Source organism: Pantherophis guttatus, chromosome 1 (genome assembly GCF_059756535.1).
Source record: "Pantherophis guttatus breed Tessera chromosome 1, ASM5975653v1, whole genome shotgun sequence".
NCBI classification, from domain to species: Eukaryota; Metazoa; Chordata; class Lepidosauria; order Squamata; family Colubridae; genus Pantherophis; species Pantherophis guttatus.
Window position 1 is genome coordinate 229,143,287 of NC_142063.1, and position 22,103 is coordinate 229,165,389.

Here is a 22,103-nt window from a genome sequence, read left to right on the forward strand (position 1 = left end):
CTAATAGGTTTTCAGAGCAAGAGAGGCCTTGCAGTATGATTTGCTTTCTCAGCATCCAGTCATTTACACTCCATTCTAATCCTGATCTTTTGGTTTTGTTGTATCCCTCATTCTCTTAAATTCAGCAAGATTCGGCCCCCGTTTTTCCAACTCTTGATAGGGTGGATAGTTTTTGAACAATTTACATTTTGAATAATTTTTTACATTTTTTAAATTTTAAATTTTTGCACCACCTGACTCCCAGCAACTGGTGCAATTTACTTTGCCTTGGCATCTGTATAACTTCAGTCTCTTCAATCTTTACTGCTACCCCAGCAATGATCCGTTAAAACTAGTTAAGACTTGAACAAATCCTTTTACTCATGATTACATTTGACAGTGAAGTGAAAATTATGGCACGCCATGGGGTTTTACTTTGGTACTACTCAGGCATTTTTATAAGAGGCATTTAAAATGCATAGTAACCAGATTTCATCTTTTTATCTGGAATGTAACTATTAAGTAAGTGTTGGAAAGGCAGAATATAATTATCTATATTTATCTTTTAATTGAAAGTCATTCCACTTGCTGCCAGAGTGTTACTTCAGTGCTTTGATAAACTGGGCAGGAAACAGTTCCCCGAGTATGATTCCATGCCAGCATTGCTATTGAAACTGCAACATTGATCACTCAACCATGATTATTTCCTGTGGGCATTAATGGAAAAACATGATATGCCCATGGATTGCAATGTGCACATTACCCCTATATTTTCCTAGTATATAAAAGTAGTAGTATTCTGCCAAATCTCTGATATTTTTAAAAGGTTATATTTAGGATGCATTTCTTAAATAAAATTATAAAAAAACCTTTAGCTGTGAGAAATTAATGTAAGCAAATACACCAGTATCTATCTATCTGTCTGCCTATCTGTTCTTATCCTGTCTTATATCTGTACCAATCTGTCTATCTGTATCTATCCATCCTGTCTGTCTATCTTATCTATCTATCTTTCATGAAGTAATGGGCTTAAGCATAAAATTCGAATGTTCTGATACATGCACCTAACCACAGTCTTGTGTGTGTCTTTCACAGATGAATCAGCAAATGGCTGGAATGACTCTGAATAGTTCCAATAATATGATGGGCTTCGGCCAACCACCCAACACAGTGGCAGGATGGACTGGAAGTTCCTCGGGCCAAACCCTCAGTACACAACTCTGGAAGTGAAAAGGCAATAGAAGTTTAAATCAGAGACCTGACATTCCATGCCCAAATACATCTAGTTTCCCTGTTCTATCCATGTACACTACCCCTTCCTCCAATTTCAAACATTCATTTTAAAAGTAATCTTTAACTGACCGTGTTGTGGTCTGTACTGACTTCAATTCTGATGTAGTGAAAAGCAAGTTGAATACATTGGCAGCTTTTTTCATTCCACAATAAGTTTTGATTTTGCAAATCTTACTTTTTCAGAAGAGCTAAGTGACCAACTGCATACTCAAAATTATTTTATCTTGTAGAGCAAATGTTTCCATATAAGGGAAATAGGTATCATGTTAGTGCTATCTCTAAAATGTAAACTCCACCTTGCAAATTACCCAGTAATCCTGTAGAAGGTACTGTATGAACCAAACGTTCATTATATAAATAAGAATGTACCTTGTATCATTGAAATATGCATTTCCTTGTGTGATAATGATTTTGTTTCATCATACATTTCACTGTGATATTATAATGATGTGATGAACAGGGAAAATGGTTCGCAAGAGAGAGATTAACCTGGTCGGTCCTATGGCTCCATCAATTTTCTTTCCACTGTTTGAGTTACCTGTATCAAAAGAAGCTGATCTGACCGACAGAGATCTGTACAGGATTAATCAGCAGTAAACTGCACAGCAACTATACAGGGTAACTCAAATTGTATATTTAATTTTGTCTTTGCAGTTGTATCCAGGTTTCTGCCAGTAAATTGTGTTTACATTTTATGGTGCCTCATATTGATAAACGGTTGCTTCCCTATATTAAAGAAATCCATAAACATTGTGTAATTATTTTATTCTATAAGAATTGTGTCTATTCTTTAAAAACAATACTTTTTAAATTCAGGAATAAACCTGGAAGCCACGGCGTAAAAGCTTCTCTTTTTTTTAGACTAATAACTTTTCAGTGCATTACCACCTCTTCACTGAACCATGTGTAAAGGAAATGGGAACAGTTAGAAAATTAAAGCAGGACAGAGAAATGCATGCAAAGTAAGTGAAGCCTAAGTAGACACGTCTTCAGCTATATGCCAGTAGTCTTCCATTAGGCTGCCAAAGGCTGCAGTTGTACAATAGCAATTTGTACAGTCTGAATATGGTAAGCATGTCTTGACGCATCCGTTAATTATGGCATGTCCCATTTAGGCCGACGGGTCACACTTCAATTCTGATATTGTCCAGGTGATACTTTGGCTCATTAGCTAGATTTACCTTTTCTGTTCTGGTATGCCATACGAGAACCTGGAAAAAGTTGAACAAAAACATTAGTTGGCATTGATTCTCCACACGTTGACTTCTGGGGACTAACGTCCATTGTGGAAATAACAACACTGATACCTTTGTGCAGTTGCTGGCTTTGGGCTCCAGTTCCTCCATTGTGGTAATCTGCCTCAGAAAGTCAGATTCCTGCATCCCAGGTTGTGAGCCGTGGCGTCTAAATACAGCTTTGGGGTTGGATAAAATCACCTGAAGGCTTACAGCAAACCCTTCGGAAATCAAATATCAAGAATTAAAATCATTTCATAAACCTTGTATTGAACTCTAGAATTAATTGCGAGGGTGTGTTTAACCCTACCATTTCAAATAAGTTCCCAAGTATTTACTTGGTATCATGCAATGGTCTATCATGTTGTTACTTATGCAAACTGACTGGTGTGCTATAGGCCACGTTTATTCTGAAAAGTTACGAGCTGTGTCCATATCTGTTTAACAACTTTACATGGTTTGTTAAAGTGTAAATAGTGACAGTCATCATAAAACAGAGTTTCCATACGGGCAAAAGGAGAAATGTGAATTTTAAAAAGATGAAACCAACCAATGATTCTTCCCTGAAACCATCTTTGTAATTAATTTAAAATTTAAGCCGAAGGCAAATGTAATTGTTAAAACAAAAATAAATGTGACCGACTGAATTTACAGACCTTTTTTTTTTCATTTTCATTAAAACCAAAACCCATATTATCACTATTTTTAATATGTGAAATAACCTATCCTTAAATGATGTAATTCTTAAGTGATGCAAAACCAGGTTCTTAAAAATTAATGCTCCAACACTGGAGGTTCTTAAGAGGAGTTTGGACAACCATTTGTCTGAATTAGTGTAGAGATTCGTGCTTGAGCAGGGAGTTGGACTAGAACACCTTCCTTCCAACTCTTGTTATTCCGTAATTCTGTTAATACTTATTACAGAGTACCTCTGGTTTTATTAGCCTTGCCTTTCAATAATAGCTGATCTGTTGCAAGGAGTGCCTCTCTGTACAGTCACAACTTGCAACCTTTGAGACCTTAACCAAATTATACTTTTGAATGAGACACTAAAACAAAGTATTATATGGTTGGAAAGTAATCTCATTAACTATATTCTATCTTAACTGACTTTAAATGCAAATGCAAATCTCGTTTTTGTCTTGGCTCCACTACTTTTAGAAAAGTAGCCATTTGCTTTCCATTCCCCAAAATAAGCTTAGCCCATAGTCCAGGTAATTTTGTGCAGCTCTGGAATAAAAACGGCATTTCATCCTTAACATTATTTCTGTTAAAAGCTTTTAGCTTAATTATGAGGAGTATGGCAAACATTAGTACCATTTAAATGAATATATTTTGAAAGAATGTTACATTTGAAATGGAGTAATCATATATAATAAGATCCTTGACACCCAGCAACTGTTGGTACTTAAGTTTGAAATTGGTGTGAAGGTGCTTTTAAAAGATGCTTATCACAGTTGAAGACTACAATCTTTATAAGATACCATTGCTGTCAGAAGTCAGAAAGTTCTTAAAAGATACAAGAACAAAAATAGTGATTCCCTACATCCGTCAGTATTCTTATTCTTGCATCCATTTTGTTAGCTGTAATGGAACCCATCTACAAGAGTTATGAATTAGAAATGACCTGAAATATAAAGAAGTACTGTCATCTGAGTAACACACTGCACAATCTCTTGCGCAACATCTCAGCATTGTATGAGGCTGCAAAGTTTAGTATTGCACCATCTCTTATAGACATTTTTCACTAGTTCTTCTGAAGTAGCACTTATTCCACTTCCAAATTAAGATCAAAGGGAGAGCTTATAGAGGAAAAGAAGGAAGGTAATTGGACTGACAAGGGAAGGAGAAAGAAAAATTAATTGGAGAACTGTTGCTCCTGATTGATGAACATTACTTTCTTTTTATCATCTTTGTGTTATTACTGGGAGTCTTAGAATTCTGATTGAGTCTCCTATTCACTGTACACAGAACCCCTTACAGCCATTATCCAGACAAGTCGGTAGTCTGCATTCTTTCAAATAAAACTGCAGCTAGAATTAGGTATAGGATAATGGCAGCCTGAAGGCAACCAGTTGGCTTTCAAAAACTTAAAAAAGAGTTAAATATACCTTTAATAGTCTTATTAGTTTTAAAAAATAACAAGAATTAGTACCAGATATTTATGGAATAATGTAACTCTTCCCCTTGAGTGGGAAGTCCGAGATGGCCTTGGGTTTCATTTATGAACAACCTACTTAATACAGGAATTAATGTGTGAAATCTGAACTACAATCTGCAACAGTTGTTTTTGCTGCACATAATATGCAGGCAATGAAAATTCTAGAGCTGTTGAAAGAAGTTGAAAAAAAAATAGTGTTATAAACATCCTGGAACATTTCTACAGGAAATCATCTTCACAACTCTGCCAAAAGGGGGGGAAAATCCCCAGGTACTGAGCTCAATTTGAGGGTGTCTTTATTTTTTAATGGGAAGCCACAACTAGTTACAGCTTCCAACATACACATACAAAATGGCTGTATTCAACTGTGTTTAAATAATATCTACCTGGTTTTAGGGTAAGTAAGGTGTTATATAAAAACACCAACCTTCTACTCCATAACCTTGTTCTAGAAACTAACCTGTCAGTGTTATCCTCAAACAACCTGGGACTTTTTGGAGCTAAACTATGTCATCTGAACAAGGTAGGAATATGAATCTGCTCTTCCTACTTCCAAACACAAATAGTTTTATCAGTTTCCTTCATTGGGGCTCTAAGGACTCGGACTGCCAGTTGAGCGGGCCATCAGTTATCAAGGGCCATTAGCACAGGGGATAAATCAGCTCACCAAGGGAGCAGCTTGATCAGGGAAGTCATGCAAATTTAGTCCCTGAGGCATCTTTATGCAGGATTGATGCATATGACAGCCTACATTCAATCGGGTTCCAAGTTGGCTTCCGCACAGTATCCCATCTTAACAATTTTGACAGTCACCTCTGACTGAACGCAATCTACAGACCTGATTCACACACTAACGAGGTCATAATGTGATTTGGTTAATTTTGGCATAGGGTATTACATAAATTAGACACTGTTTACAAAGCGTATTTTATGGCTTTGCACATTACTTATTTATTACGATTATTTATATCCTGTCTTTCAATGTAACTATCTTCCCAAAGCAGTTTACAAGCAATATAAACAATTTTAAATGAAGGCAAATACATTTATAGAATCCTTCCCATAGAATAATTTGTAGTAAGAGCCTGAAGAAAGAGAGAATATAAGTTGGGGTAATTCAGCAAATTATGGTTTATTCAATCAATATGATTAAACGAACTAGCTTAGGGCATTGGACCATTTCAATTTCCTCAATATTATTCATAATTAAAAAGTACAGAAGCTGGTGCTGGAGTGAAGTAACCCTCAGTAATTCTCCCACTATTGTTATTTTAATTTGCTAAGCATTTTATAGGAAGTTTTTAATAAGTGAGATCATTTCACCAGCAATGCATGAATAAATTGCAAAGCAGGAAATATAAATCATTTGTCTGTATGGCCCCTTCCTCCATGCTCACCACTCTTAGCCACACTCCCATGAATCAAAATGCAAAACTTTTATAGTTGTGCAAGCATAGATCTGTGACTGCATCAAAAGCAATTCAGACAGCACTTGAAATGCCTTTAGCATACACAAGAGACTGACCAAGCATGCAGGCTAACAGAACTATGCAGTCTGTGATACAGCTGAAGATTGACAAGATTAATTTTTGAAGTGTTCCTGCTTTCCTGGCTATTGTCAATTTCTCCCTTAAGCAAAGCGTTTTCAAGCTATTATCTGCCTACAAGTCACTCTAACCATATTTTCTGGCAAGTTATGCAAAATTATTCATCTTTTTGATGAACTAGCAGTTTTTACACTTAAAAGTCACAGCAAGGGCCTCTTAGTTGGTGGAATATTGGCAACAATATGCTGCTTTGCAAGGCAGTTTCTAGATTAGGGATCCTAAAAAAGAAGCATCAGCATAGATAGAATAAAACTGGGCTTTGGTGGAGTATTGTGGTATGCTGGCCAAGATGTCTGATTCTTGGGGAATCAGAGAATTCTGTATATCATCTGGATACAAGTGAACCTGGTGACCTTGGCTGTTCCTTCAGTTCTTTGCTAAAAAATGTTACATGTAGGCTTTCATTGAACAATGAGTGGCGATCTATTAAAAGAGATGGTTGAATGTTGTCGCTCCTGACAATAACAGACAGTTAAAGCTACTAAATTAAAATCCAGAATTTATTAATCCCAGCAATTTCTTCAAACTTCTGCTTGATCCTCTTGCGGATTGGAAAGGTGCCGCTGATAAATAAGCATTTTATAAAAGCTGAAGCTACCAGAATTCTAAGTGACTCTGCTTACCATAAGACCCAGGAGTTTACAGGCTTGTACTTATCACTTCAGTAACGACCATAGAAATGTTAATATCTAGCCTGCCCGTTCTACCCTAATAGCTGAGATTCTGAAGAGATACTCACCTGCCATATCAATGGCGAAAGGCCTACCTGCCCGCCAGCCAGTGTACCAGCCAACCACTTTGCCTTTTTCCACAATTGGGCGCTCGTAGCGTCGGCCCCCCACTAGCCCTACGGGCCATACAGAGACTTTGCTAGTGGTACGCATCTAAAGGAAGAAAGCAGAACATCTTTATCAAAACAGGTTCTTTACAAAGACACCATGGAAAGAATAGTCACAATTTTTAATGACGGGGCTCTAAGTATCGTCTCTTTCCTTACCTAATGGCTTCCATCTATATTCTTACTCTGCTTGAAGTTTCCCAACTCTGCTTCAGGAAAACATGGTAGCTTCAAGCCTTTCTTCTAAACCAATCTTTCTCACGCTTAGCTACTTTTAAGATATAGCAGCAGGCTGAGTATTGAAATCCACACATCTTTTAAGTTGCCAAGATTCAGAAATGCTGTTCTAATAATAAGCACGATCAACAATTCTGGGCAAAAGGCAAATGAGCAACTGCAATTAGTTGCAAACAGAAGTAAAGGTTTTAGAGCAGGGGTGTCCAACTTTGCCAACTTTAAGACTTGTGGACTTCAACTCCCAGAATTCCCCAGCCAGCCATCTTAAAGTTGCCAAGGTTGGACACCCGTGTTTTAGAGTAGCAGCCCTCAACATTTTAGGCACCAGGGACTGGTTCCGAGGGGAGAGGTTTTCCCGTGGATTGGAGGGGACGTGGTTTCACATGCTGCATCCCATGTATAGGCCTTTGCTTGTTTCCACAGCGTGGTTCCTGGGATGCCGTGGCCCACTACTGGTCCACGGACTGGGGGTTGGACACCCCTACTTTAGAGGATGACTAGAGGAGGCAAGCAGTCAAGCACAATGCTTGGGCAGCTTGTTCTTAAGCGCTAAATTGTTAGATTTATTGCAGTCACTTTAGCATGATCAGATGTTTTTGGAAATCACATTTATGTGACTTAGATTTAGAGGGGGAAAGTTCAACTTTACTAAATTCAAGATGTGATATCTAGTCTGAAAGGGATATCATAATGGTACAAACTTTTTCTAGATAGAAGATCCCATTAAGAGTCATACTCCAAAATGTAGAGGATGAGTTTATAACAAAAAAAAGATGTTTTTGTTCATTTCTATTTACATTTAATGATCATAGCAGCTAATTTCACCAGCTAGAAAGTGTGAGACTGACAGTTGCAGTATCATCTTAGGCATGAAGCTAGTTGGGTGACTTTGGGCCAGTCACTTTCTCTCAGCCTGAGGAAAGAGGCAAGTGCAAGCCATTTCTGAAAAACCCTGCCAAGAAAACTGCAGTCTCTGACAATTGGACATAACTGAATGGAAGAAAAAAATATAACATTCTATTTTTTCATAGAATTAGGGGAGATCATTGTAAACTTTTATATTCACAAAATAATAAACGTAATCATTGGCATGAACCTTGGAGATCATGAAGTCCTCTTTGCCAGTGCAAGATTCATTTTAAAAACCTATCATTAAAGGATTATGCCAACAATCCATGTCTAGATGTCTTCAAGAGGACTACATTTTGTCATAACTCAGTAAACCATATGGAAGAGCACCAAGGAATATCCCAGAAGACAATAGCAAAACTTTCCTATAAAACTGCCAAGAAAATTACACGGACATGAAGTTGATTCAAAAAAAATATTTTTTAAAGGTTGGTAAACAGATAATTCTTTGTTTTAAATATTTAAGATGTAAACACTATCTATGCCTTGGAAGTATTACCGCCACCAAGGCATTATAAAACATTATGCTAGCCTCTCGTACTTAATAAAATGCAAGAATACAAGCATTTGGGTAAACCTCTCATGCATTATTTAACCTTCCTCGAAAACCAATTTGGTACAGAGCTTTAGAAATATAAAAAAGAGAGCACCATTAAAAAAAAACCTGAATAATCAAAACCTGGTTTACTAACAAATTGAAAAGTATATTCTGCTTCAGCTGATTATATAAAACCAAGATTTTTCCTTAGCTCTTAATGCTTGCTCAGCTTTCAAAGTCCCAATGTAAAGCCATTTTTTTCATTCGTTGTGAACATAGACATACTTTTCTGCAGGCCTGTGTATAACAAACATATAGTAGATTATAATAAATATGTCTATAAAAACCTTGAACCAAAGAGCCATCTGGACAATACTGTTTTTCCCCGAAAATAAAACTCTGTCTTATATTTTTTGAACCCCTAAATAAGCGCTTGGCCTTATTTTTGGGGAGGTCTTATTATTTTGGGCGCGTGGAGCAAGACGGGGCTCCTCTTGCCTTCTTACCTGATTTCCAGCTCTGTCTCCCTAACCCTAACCAGACCGGCTGCGCATACATTTAAATATTTTTGGGGGAGGTTTATTTTTGGTGGAGGTCTTATTTTCGTGGGAGGTCTTATTTTCGGGAAAACACTGTAGGTTTTTAACAAAACACCTTTTTAGGTCCCTCTTTTTTCTATTATTTTGTATGATATTTTCTCCCAGGATTGAAAGCATGAAAGGTTCTTCTTCAGATGGAGCTCTGGACTTTTTCTGAAGAGTCACATTAAAATGAACAAATGACAACCAATTAACGTTACCTTTTGGCTCCTTTGTCATTCAAAAAGGAGCTTCCTTTAATTCAAAGCAATTATTTTCAACAATTCAAGCAATTGTTTCCAATCCAACCTATGCTAATGTTTACACGCCTGTTGCTTTCATATCACTTATTATAGGTAGTCTCCAATTTACAACCATTCTTAACGACGATTAGAAATTATGACACCACTGAAAATAGTCTTATGACTGATCCTTGTATTTATGACCATTGTAACATCCCCACAGTCTTGTGATCAAAATTTGATTGCTTGGCAACAGGCATGTATTTACAACAGTGGCAACGTCCTCTGTTCATGACCTTCCCAGGGGCTTCTAACAAACAAAATCAGTGGGGGGCAGGGAGAGCAGATTCACTTAATATAAAAATCAAATTAATATATAATAAATCAAATTAAATCAAATTAAAATTAATGACTATCAGGAGCCTGAGTGGCGTAGGAGGCTAATGCCTCCTACTAAGGCAGCATCTAACATCCAGCTGCCTGCAATTACTGCAAGTTCAATTCTCACCAGGCTCAAGGTCGACTCAGCCTTCCATCCTTTCTAAGGTAGGTAAAATGAGGACCCAGATTATGGGGGCAATAAGCTGACTTTGTATAAAATATACAAGAGTATGAAGGCTATTGCTTAACGCATTGTAAGCCGCTCTGAGTCTCCGGAGAAGGGCGGCATATAAAAATAAATAATTAATAAAACAGGCATGATTCAATAATGCATCCCGTAGCAATAGAAATTCCAGTTCCAATTGTGGTCAGAAGTCATTACCAATATATTATAGAGTGGTGCAACTCTTAACAGAAAACTCAGTATCAAGAGCACTATGACTTCATACTCTGTAATGGAATAGTGTCCAGTTCTGGCCCAGATGATTTGAAGTTTAAGGACATATTTAACAAAATGCCAGAAGGTGTACAATGTCTTTGTATCCATTATGGAATTTCTTCACTAGCTACACTCACTGACTCACAGCCTGCCTCCCACCTCAGCTTCCACTTGTACATAATAAACATAACTCCCAGGCTTTGAACTGAAGATAAAGCAGGACAGCAGGCACTGTGGCCTTATTTTTCAGTCAAATGTCTTTTCTCCATAAAAACGGTGATTGATGAGAGTGAAGCATCCATGCCACTGCTCCAATCAAACTCACAGTGCCCTAAGTCGTTTAATGGCATCTCTGTGCAGAAATTTGCAACAATTTGTTAGATATGATCAGCTCCTGTAACAAGACTTGTTCCTCTGGATGATTATGGGGAGAGGGGATGGGGATTATTTGATACAATATGACATGGCACATTACCATTACAGTGTGTAAATCATGGCTTATATTTTGGTATTCCTTGTTTAATCCCAGGTCTGGCGAAAACAAAACAAAACACCATGTCTTGTCCCATAAACCATTATTAAAATCATCTATAGCTTGGTCCAAGGTGTAAATGCAGCTAGATCCTGCAAAAGCTATATTTCAAAGACTTCTTTTCAATACCACCCTTGAGAAGATGAACACTGCAACTTGCTGCCTTTATGCATGGGTGTCCCTCAGTTTCTAGAGCAGGGGTGTGAAACTGGCGGCCCACGGGCCGGATGAATCACGCATAGGCCACGCCCACCCCAGCTCCACAAACGTGACACAGTGAGTTTGACACCCGTGTTCTAGAGCATTTTTGATAACATTGGAAGGTATCCCAGCTCCAACAGTGGCTTTTCAGCAATAGGAGAGACTAACCACATGTTAACATCTAAGGTAGGTTGGTCTAATCTGCAACAGTCCTTGCCCTGTACCCACCCAAACAAGTATCAGTGGGGACAAGATAATCTCTAATAAATTTACCCTTCACAATAAATAAACGAGACCGCCTTCTGCCACCAATAGCCTCCCACCGGCCAGTACGCTCGCACAGAGTGGGCCTCCTCAGGGTGCCGTCCGCCAGACAATGTCGGCTGACGACTCCCAGGGGGAGAGCCTTCTCTGTGGCGGCGCCCACCCTCTGGAACAACCTCCCCCCAGAGATACGTACAATAACAGACCTCCAGATTTTTCGTCGGGCCCTGAAAACCCATTTATTTCAACTAGCTGGGCTGGCTTGAGTTAATTTTAAATTGATTTTAAATTGGGTTGTTTTAATTTACGGCCAAAATATTTAATTATTTTAAACTGCTTTTAAATTTTGTATGTATTGTTTTTTACTTTGGCTGTTCACCGCCCTGAGTCCTATTTTGGAGAAGGGCGGTATAGAAATTTAAATAATAAATAAATAAATAAATAAATAAATAAATAAATAAATAAATAAATAAATAAATAAATAAATAAATAAATAAATAAATAAATAAATGGCCCTTCACAAAATCTTTTCCTCCAGGTTTCGTAAAGAGCCCTAGAATGGTATCCTGTTTATACTGCTACCTGTATTTGACTTGTAAAAGCTTGGCATTGCAGGGAGCTTGTGAGAACTGGCTTAAGGGATCATGAGTGCAGTGGCTATAAAACATCTGTTAGGCTGCTCACAGTTCTCTAATAGAGCTATTGAGACCAGAGAGTGGTACTGCTTCTTAATCAGCTTGTGGGGGAGGAAAGGGGAGAGAACAGCAACCTGACCTAGGTAACACACCGTCTTCTCTCCATTCTGACTCCAAAATATGAACTAGAAGCCAAGGCCTTTTCTTCTAAATGACTGACTGCCTGTCTTCTGTGGAGACTTAACAAGTTTCTTAGAGCAAAAGCTCTAATGAGGGAAGAACCAATTGTGTATACAAATGGTGCTTGCTGAATTCGTCTCTCTTTTTAAAGAATGGCTCTCTCTTTTTAAAGAACGTTTCCTAAGAATGAAAGTGCAACCTTATCCACTACAGAATTCTTGCGTAAAGATAAGTGACAGTAAAGGTCAGGCGAATTCTATTGTATCATCTATTACAGCAACCCCAATACTGCAGTTTTCGTTGTATCGTATTTCATGAATGATCTTAATTCATCCAAAAAAAGTCAATCCATAAGCAAAACACTGGAGATCAATATCTGACATTTTCTAAGACTTAATATGTTTTAGTCCATAAAATGCTAAGAATTTCAAATAAAAAAACTAGAATTAAAGCCTAGCAGCATTAAGTTTGTAGACTTCCTTGGCGATCAATTCCAAAAGCAGGAAGAACTTTTTAAAGTATGTGTAAAACATCCTATTTAATTTAAAGCTCCAAAAATTACATTCTCAAAAGGATTTTTTTTGAAGCAAACAATGAATTGGGGGGGGCATAAATTAAGTAGGGAAATTTTGAAAGTTAAAATGACAATTTTGAATCAAGTGCAATTGAAGTTCTATAAACAAAAATTTTAACTTTCCAATTGAAAATACAGATAGTCCTAAACATAAGACCACATTTGGGAACCAGAATTTCCATTGCTAACCAAGGTGGTTGTTAAGTGAATTGTGCCCAATTTTACAACCTTTTTGCCACAGTCGTTAAGCGGATCATGAAGTTGTTTAGCAAATCCCTCGGTTGCTAAGTGAATCGGTGACTTTGCTTGTTGGAGGCTGGCTGGGAAGATCACAAATGGTGATTATGTGACCACGGGATGCCGCAACAGTTGTAAATACAAGCTGTTTGCCAAACATTCACATTTTGTTCACATGACTATGGGGATGCTGCAATGGTAATAAGTGTGAAGATCTGGAGATACAAGTGTCATTACATTTTTTACAATAAGTCTCCTTCTCCAAGAAGAACTTGAAATTTTAGTAGCTACTGAATTCAGTTAATTCCACTGAAGTAAAACAAATAGGGACCAAAACCACTAGTTAAAAGTGACTTCCACTGTGCTGAACTAAAAAATTAACATTTTCTTAAAGGAGTGAACTGATGCTTAAAGAGCAAAGGAAGTGTGAATAATTGAATAAGCAGTGTTGGCCTTTACAGATCCATATCCAGCAAGGCCCAAACATGAAAAGATCCATTCATATTTTTATACTTTAAAGAATCATGCAGAAATTATCTATTAGTTTTAAATATGAGGGTAGTCTGAGAAGGACTTATTTCATTTATTCTCTGGACAATATTTTATCTACTATGATCCTAAAATGTTGCTTGATCTTTTCATGTCATTGAAAATTAATAAAGTATCTCATGACCTTGTATGTTTTTAAAAACAAGCCTCCATGTTACTTCAACATAAATTTTAAAAAAACCACTTTCTGCAAGGCAAGAGTTCTGCAAGGCAGAACTCATCTTAAGATACTTAAGTTACACTTTCTTACAAAGGGAGACAATAAAAATGAAGCCATATTGGACACCAGCATAACTTACTGCCGACCTAGAGATAAAAGGATGATGACAGGGCCACACACATGTGTGCATGTAAATATGGACCCAGGAGGAAGTTACATCAAGGAGACATCATGAATAGTATTAAAGAAAACTGAGACATGTGCTTGGGATTACCTCATAACCTCTTGGGAGTCAGACAATGCACAATAAAATAAATAATAAATGTTAGGGTCAGCACACATGCCCAGCTTCCTGACTCTCCCTTGGCTTAATTTGCAAGAACATCACCAATCTTTCAGGCCTGATTAGCAGGAAAGAACATCTTAAATGAAGTAGTTGATAAGTGAAACATCACATGTTGTGCTACTTAGCAACAGCAGTTTCGGCAGTCCCTGATTATAGTTATTGAGCACCAGGTGGCCATTAAGTGAGGCTCACATGTGACTGTGACTTGCGACCTCCTGATGGCTTCCACCTTGACTCTGTTTGTTGGAGGCCTACTGGGAAGGTTGCACATGGTAGTCACATCTCCCATCTCCCGAAAGCTCCCTACACAAATCCAAACCAATCTCAACTTGGTCTCTCCCACCCAGTGGTGAAATCTGAACCGGTTTGCTACTGGTTTGCTGGCCGCACATGTGCACTGCGTGCCAAGTGTGTGCTGTGTGCGTGCATGCGCAATGCACACCAAACATGCACTGCACATGCACATGCACAGTACATGCCAAAAGGAGGCTTGAGAAGGTAAGTAGAACAGTGATGGAGGGATCAGCTGTGCCGTGCGATTTAGCTTCACTAGAAAGCAGGATTTCCTGCTTTCTAGCAAAGCTAAACCGCGCGGCACAGCTGATCGCTGAAAATACTGGTTCGGAGGAACCGGTAGCTTTTTAAACCACCGGTTTGACCAAACCAGTAGTTTTTATCACTACCAGTTTGACCGAACCAGAGTGAACCGGTAACATTTCACCTCTGCTCCCACCCCACCTCCGAGTCTCCATTCTTCCAAAGCAAGGGAAAGCATCACTGAATGTAATGGTATGTGGGAATGTGAGAAAGACCTTTGATTAATGACTTCTCACTTAACAACCGCACCCAGGATTTTTAGAATGGCCATCATTAAACAATGTGGCCATGTGACAGTATGCTTTACAACTGCTTCACATCAAGAGCAATTCAGGTCCCAATTGCCATCATAAGCCTAGGACTACCTATAGTTCAGGTAACATTGAAAGAATGACAGGTTCTCCATTCCTACAGTATTATATGGAACATATGGGTTCTACCTTTACCAGTAATAAAGTGATGATAGAGCCGTGGTGACACAGTGGTTAGATTGTCAGTATTGCAAGGTAACTCTGCCCATTGCCAGAAGTTCAATTCTCACTGGCTCCTAGGTTGAATCAGCCTGCCATTCTTCCAAGGTCGGTGAAATGAGGACCCACTTATAAGTCTAAGTGCTATTGCCATTGTTATGATTACTAGAAAACAGCAGTTTATCACAAAAGTTCAGTACTTAACAATCTAAAGAATCACTACAGCAATAAAGCCAAATAATCAACAGATACCTCTGGTTTTAGATCATAAATAACATCCTGGTTTTGTTCCTTCTACCGTAGTCTTTTAAAATGTTATGCTAGAATTATGTTCTATAATTGGTCTTTCCTATTCTCAAAAGGCAACTTTGAGTTATGTCAGACTATTTACAGATGGTAAGACCGAGACAGAGAACTCAAATTGGAACTACGGAACTCATATTACCATGGCAACCATTCAACCCCAATTCAGGAATTGATCATTAGTATAACAAATGGATAGTGAGGTAGCACAGTCAATCTGTTGTGAACTTTTATCAAAACAAACACATGCAGAGACAAAAATATTATGTACTTTTCAGATTTGGGGGCAGGAGCTACTATACATTCCACAGAATTCTAGAATTGGAGGGAGCCATTTTGGTTGTTGGGTTTGAGTTAAAGCACTGAAAATATCCAGTAACTAATTTCTTAGTTACTGTTTTATTGTCTTACTGTTAATGTTTTTTCATCTAACATTTCTTTGGAATGTGTAATTTAAATTCATTATTTTGTGTCCTGCATTCTTGAATGATTGAGAACAGCTCTTAAATTTCTTTTGTGTGGCATCTTTTCAGATACTTGAAAAGTATCATCTATAAAAATGTTAATGACTATTGATCCCAGGATCAAACCTGATGCAATTCACTTGATAACTCACTTCAGTTTTACAAGGAAGACATTATTGGTGGCTGATATTTGAATGAGCTATGGTTCACTTGTATAAACATTATCATCCAACCCATATTTAACTAGTTTGCTCATCTGAATGTCAAGGGATACTTTATCAAATATTTTGCAGAAGTCAAGACATTTTCCTTAATTTCTCCAAGGTAATCAACAGACTTTCAACCAAGCCATAAGCAATTTGCTTCAATATCAATGAGATGAAATCCACAAAGTTCTAAACTCATTCAAAAGTCAGAAGATATTCCTAGCCTAGAATCTTAATAAGCCAGAGATAAAATTGTCCTCTATCACCTAACTCTTCACAATTTACAATCGAACCATATCCTATTCTTAAATAAATATGGATGTATAAAGAGGTGCAACATTATATATTTCAGTATTTGAAAATAATCACTAAGCTAAAAATGGTGCAGCTATAATTCTACTATAAAAAGTATGAAACTCTTTTGAGATCCCGAATTATATCCTACCATTGTAGAAAACTGTAATCAGTAATACAGTAATTTTAATGTGCTTTATTTTCCAAACAGGTTTGTTAACTAGATTTTCTCCTATTTATCAAATATTCTTGTTCTCACTGGAAACCAAAAGAACTTAGAACAAAAACCTTGTTGTTTGCTTCAGAAAGATAAACTCTTGAATCATCAGAATGGGATATATAATAAAGGAAAAATACAGTATTCCACTCTGCACACTTTCATAGTGTGTTATAGATAAATGAAAATTTAAAAATGCAAAACCAGATATTGCTCCAAAAGAGATGCTCAGTCTTTGTTCCCATTTTTTTTCTAACAGACTCACAGGGATAAAGACTCACAGAATTGTGGGAGAAGGTTTAACACTCTCCTCTCCTAAGCAAATTGCTGAGAAAGAGGAAAACCTAGTTAGTTTCCTGCTAAATTTAGTAGCAATAATGCATAAATGCAGGCTGGTTTTGAAGGAGTTTTTTTTTTTTTTTACTCATTCAGCTTGAAAGCTACAGCTCATAATCCATTCACTAAGAAAAGACAGAAAAATAGGTCATGAGAATGTTAAACATCTTTTCTTTGGTAAGCCTTGATAATGGTCCTGGTGAGGATATCAACAGTCAAAATTGCTTTTGGAAGGATGGGAACATAAATTTCCTCTCATGCACCTGTTTTTCAGTTTGACTGGATCCCTGCCAAAAACAGGATATACTCAGAATTTAAGGGTTTTTTTACCCTGAGAGAAAAGCAATACTGCTTTGTAAATAGATTTAGGTTTTGGAGTCAAAAAGGCAGTGACTCAGAAATCTTTACTGTTTCCCAAGCTTTCAGTAGCCAATACAAATCCTGATGAATGATCAGTTGGAGAAAAACAATTCCCACCTTCTTTCTACTAAGGATGTAAAATGTGCCTGTGACATTCTCAAAGAATTGCCATATATTTCTTTGGAAAGGGTGCCAGATCGATATATTTTCTATATCGATCTGGCACTCTATATCTAGAACAGATCGATCGGTTCTCTTACATCTAATTCAACCTGCCTCTGAACAACAATTCCCAGAGTATCCTGCAGGGGGGAAACAGATCGATATAAAATTGCTTCTGTTCAGGAATGTTCCACAAGCTGTATGCACACTGTGCTCAGACAAACACAATCAACTAACCTGACCAACCTTGTAAGACAAAATATAGACGTTTCATTACCCAAACTAGGTAACATCATCAGTGCTAGTACATCATTGTACTAGGAAACATCTGCAAGAAAACCACCAAGATCAGAAAAAACCTCATGTCAACCCTGAGGTACAAATGTTTTCCTTTATTGGGACAAAATACACTGAAGACAAGTAAAAAAAAAAAAAAGCTATCTTTGGCTTTGTATCATCTCCTCTTAAGTCCCCTCAGGATGGACTCTAGCCTGGAGACTCCAGGACATTCCTAATTAACACCAGGATTCTTTTTCTAGGCAACCATCTGCTGGGCTGCAGCCATCCACCATTTTTGTCTTCTAAGAAAGCCTCTTAGCCCACACGGCGCCCAGGGGCATTCTTAGATGACACCCAATGCCAACACTCGCCTTTGCAATACACCACTCTCCTCTCAAGACACTAAAAAAAATGACTGAGATAGAAGCCAAGTGGTCTCTCAAAGCTGTGCAAAAGTGTCCTTTCTTTTGGCAATTTAGCCAATAATTAGCATGCTGAAGGAACTCTCCCTTAAACTCTTGTTTGGTTTTTTCATATAAAAGCCTTGTTGAATTGAAAAAATAAAAAAGAGGAGAGATGGGTTAACAACAGAGAAAAGGCAAGGTTCATCATCACAGATTTACTCAGCCAAGTTCTCAGTGGATCTCTATGGACTCTTTGCTGATCTTCGCTGCATTTTCATTTATTCAGGCTTTCAAGGAGTGGAGGTTGTCTCTTCCGGGAGTTTTTAATGCCTCAGTACTACTTCAGGCAACCCAATGTGGGAGCAAATCACTGGTTCAAAAAGAAAATGCATCCAGAGGGGAAGATAACTAAGAAATGAACGCCAGAACTTTCCCTGCATTCAAGGCTTCCAAGCAGCCTCCAACAGCTTAATGGGAAAGAAATCCAAAGCAGCTAAGTGTTTTTCTTTTCAGCCACTTTCAATGAAAGCTTCAGAGCACAAAGCTGCCGCACAAGGAAGGGAAGCCAAGCTCTTGAGGGGAGGAGCAGCACCTGCCAAAAGGCAAGCCTGCTGAAAGAGACCCAAACTCATTTAGAACCCTGAACACATATCGGCAGGGTTGAGCAGCCTTCTGAAGAGGCTCTTGGGGACTCGATGTGCTCTGCATCTTTCCGCAGCGCCTAGCTTTAATCTATTGATTCTTAATGCACTTATTTGCAAAAAAAGGAGGAAACTGTTACATGCAGCTGGGGGAGAAAAAAAAAAGAAACTTCCCGCTATTTAGACTCACGAAAGCAGAAAAGAAATGCCACTCAAGGCTGTAGGACACATGAAGATTCACACATAAGGAGATGGGATTTGTAGTACAGATGAAGGAGAGAGGATTTTTAAAATATATATTACAGGGTTTTTCTTGCAATATACAATAGCTGACAAGACAACTCTTGCAAATTGCACACTTTGCTTGCTGAAGTTGATTAATCTTACTTATCCCTGCCTGCCTTAAAATTCTCTCCTTTAAAAGGTTTCTTCCTGACAGAGGAAAATGGAGTGGTGGTGGTGGAATTGGTGGGGGCTGGCTAACTCCTCCCTGTTTCTTCCAACTTTTTTCCCAAATACTTCCCAAATATTATTTAAAAGAATAAAACAAAACCTGCTATTGAGAAATGATGGTGAGGAGAAATCCTTTCCATCCATTGCCCTGCTTTCTAGCCTACAATACAGTACTGTACTGTCAGGAGGTCTCTGCAGAAAAGAAAGTAACCATTCACACATGTAAAGTAAAAAAGAAAAGGATAGAAAGCAAAAATAAGTAATACTTGAAACTATTTTACAAATCTCAAAGTCCTACCTTAATTTTGTTTTAATTGTTTGCTTAAATGTAAGGGTTTTTTGTGGGAAGTTATGGTACTTCAGCAAGAGAAAAGGAATCAAACTTGGTTCTTTAAAAACATCTAGCTGACATTGCCAACACTGCAGAAAAAACGTCTGCATAATACAGCTAAAGGCTTGGGAGATGGAAATAATAAGATGATGCTGAAGAAAAGAGATGAAAGACAATTTGGTGACAAACTGTTCCCTGACACTGCACAATGGGTATCCCTAATGTTTGAGGCTTTGGCTTGGAGTGAGAAAGGGATACTGCAATTAAATCTAACTGATGTCTAAATTTAAGTGGAAGTTAAAATCTTCAATCTGCAAGAAGGAAGGAAGGAAGGAAAGAAGGGAGGGAGGGAGGAGGGAGGGAGGAAGGAGAGGGAGGAAGGAAGAGACGACAGAGGGAGGGAAGAAGGAGAGGAAGGAAAGAAGGGAGGGACAGAGGAGGGAGGGAGGAAGGATCTCTGTTAGAGACTTTGTAAATAATAATTTTTAAAAACTATCCCCTTGTTTTTTTACACCTCACAACACTGGTACTGAACTTAAGTTTTACGCCTACGATCTGGTTCCAAGGGGCTGGAGCACAAGAGGATGCGCGGGGTCCCATTAGTCGCTTAAGGAAAGCTAACGGGTCAGGCCAGCTGACGAGTCTGTCTGAGCTGGCAGCCCCGCCGGGAGCCTGGTGTGGAGGAAGCCCTGGCTGGACGAGAGAAAAACCACGCGGGATTGAAAGCCGCGGAAGCGCTGGCAGAAGCGCTCATCCAAGAGGCAATTTGAAGGCCGCAAAAGAGAAGGGCGAAAAAGAGAGTTTTGCCCGACCGGTGCGGAGTTTCTTCTGGAAAAGCGAAACGCTCCTAAACTGGGAGGAAGCACCTAACGGAGCGAGCCCCGTTGAAGTCGGGGTGAAGCGGACACGCCAAGGCGAGCGCCCTCGGTCGATGGGGGGGACCGGTCCTTAAGCGAAGCTCGCCTCTCCCGCCTCCGTTACCTCCTCGAAGAGCTCCAGGCTGTAGGTGTTGTCGTCGTCGGCGAAGAAAAGCACCCCCGGCTGAGGGGCCGGCAAATGTTGGTGCCTCTGGCGGATCCAGGCCAAGCCCGCGTTGCGCTGCTCCGTGGCCCTGGGCTGCCCCGGCCGCTTGTACCTGCGCGGCGTCAGCACGTGGAGGTGGGTGCAGGGCGGGCCGCCCCCTCGGCCGAGCCCCGCGGCGAAACGGCTGACCAGTTCGGTGCCGATCGCCGAATCCTCCACCAGGATCCAATGCAAGCGCGCCACCTGCCGGAAGGTGTTGGCCAGGCGCGTCAGCTCGGCTTTCTGGACCGGCCGGCTGTAGGTCGGCGTGATGGCATAGATGAGAGGCAGCTGCTGCAGCTCGGCCTCCCGCCACCGAGGCGCCTCCTGGCGAAGCGCGGGCTGCTGCGGCCGCCGGGCGAGATGGGACGACGACGGACGGGGCGGCCGGTTGCCGCCGTCCATGTCCAGCATGAGGACCACCAGCAGCACCCAAGGCAGCAGCACCAAGAAGCGGCTCAAGATCAGCGACTTCATGCTGGCGCCGCCGCGCCGCCCTCCCGCCTCGCCGCCCGGGACGCCGGCGCTACAGCCCTCACAGCAATGGCAGTGGCAGCGGGGGACAGCGGACGCCGGGCTTCCCCCGCCGGCGCCGCGTCCCCCGGCGCGGAGACTCAGCCTGTGCTGCCCTCGCCATGGAGCGGGCGGCAGGGCGCAAGGCGGGAGCCCCGCTTTCCTGGCGCTGGGAAGCTCGGCGCAGCGGAGGCGGACGGGCACCTGGCGAGGAGGGGAGGGGATCGGCCGCCGTGGTCCCAACACCTTGGAAAGGGGGGTGGGTGGGTGGGGGAATATTGCGCCGCGCTCCGCAAGCCGGATGGGACCGGTGACCACCCGCGGGCAAGGCGCCTCAGGACGGGCGGGACCCTCCCGGAACTCTCGGCTCTCTTGGCCAGAGCCCGAAGCGAGGCGGCGAAGAGGGACTGGCACTCCGGCCGCTTCCAGGAGCCGCTCCGGATTTCTGCCGGCGCTGTCAGGCTTCCCGCTGTTTCCTTCTTTCTCGCTTCCCGCTCAGCATCCCTTCCCTGACGCTTTCCCCACTCCCGGAGCGGTGGGACTCTGAGAGGAACGGAAAGGCGAGGGTGCCCGGCTCTTCCAAGCGCCGCCGCCTCCTCCTCCTCCTCCTCCGCCGGCCCTGCCAGAAGGGCGGCCCTGGAAGCGCGTCGAAGTCCCGGTGGGCACAATCGGAGCTGGGAGGCGGAGTAGCGAAGCTCCGGCGGGAGGGAGATTTCGGGGCGGCAAAGCGGCTTCTCCGGGCGGCTCTGCTGGTGTGTGCGTGTGGAGGAAGGGAGGGAGGGGGGAAGAGGGGGAGGGATCCCCTCGGGTCTGATGCGGCGCAGGGATGGGGAGTGAGTGGATGGACGCTTCCTTCTCCGGCAGAGGATTTGCAGCCGCCGCTCTTCTTATTCGCT

The 22,103-nt window shown here is 40.6% G+C and overlaps 2 protein-coding genes across 4 annotated transcripts in view; one reads left to right on the forward strand and one right to left on the reverse strand.

Moving 5' to 3' along the window:
• Positions 1-3,154, forward strand: part of SMAP1 (small ArfGAP 1) — a 67,361-nt gene extending 64,207 nt beyond the window's left edge. For both annotated transcript variants that reach the window (XM_087882493.1, XM_060689210.2), the window contains one exon: positions 1,075-3,154. In XM_087882493.1, coding sequence (XP_087738619.1) covers positions 1,075-1,209 — 135 coding nt within the window. In that variant the 3' untranslated portion in view covers positions 1,210-3,154. The remainder of the gene's footprint in view (positions 1-1,074) is intronic.
• Positions 2,023-21,836, reverse strand: B3GAT2 (beta-1,3-glucuronyltransferase 2). 2 transcript variants are annotated; one of them, XM_034431963.3, is made up of 4 exons: positions 20,614-21,836; positions 7,015-7,159; positions 2,580-2,728; positions 2,023-2,483 (listed from the first exon to the last, which is right to left on the reverse strand). In XM_034431963.3, the coding sequence occupies exons 1-4, from the start codon at positions 21,169-21,171 to the stop codon at positions 2,397-2,399; spliced, it is 939 nt and encodes a 312-aa protein (XP_034287854.2). In that variant the 5' UTR covers positions 21,172-21,836; the 3' UTR covers positions 2,023-2,396. The 2 variants fall into 2 exon arrangements, with proteins under 2 accessions (XP_034287854.2, XP_034287853.2); XM_034431962.3 differs by having other exon boundaries at positions 2,397-2,728; positions 20,614-21,684.
• Between the last annotated feature and the right edge of the window lie 267 nt (positions 21,837-22,103).

Excerpts from the sequence above, each read along its gene's own strand:
- B3GAT2 (XM_034431962.3), bottom strand. The coding sequence starts at position 21,171 with ATGAAGTCGCTGATCTTGAGCCGCTTCTTGGTGCTGCTGCCTTGGGTG. Across the intron at positions 7,160-20,613 it reads GCCTGGAGCTCTTCGAGGAG|ATGCGTACCACTAGCAAAGT; the intron begins GTAACGGAGGCG and ends TTCTTCCTTTAG. Across the intron at positions 2,729-7,014 it reads TTTCGCCATTGATATGGCAG|GGTTTGCTGTAAGCCTTCAG; the intron begins GTGAGTATCTCT and ends TGATTTCCGAAG.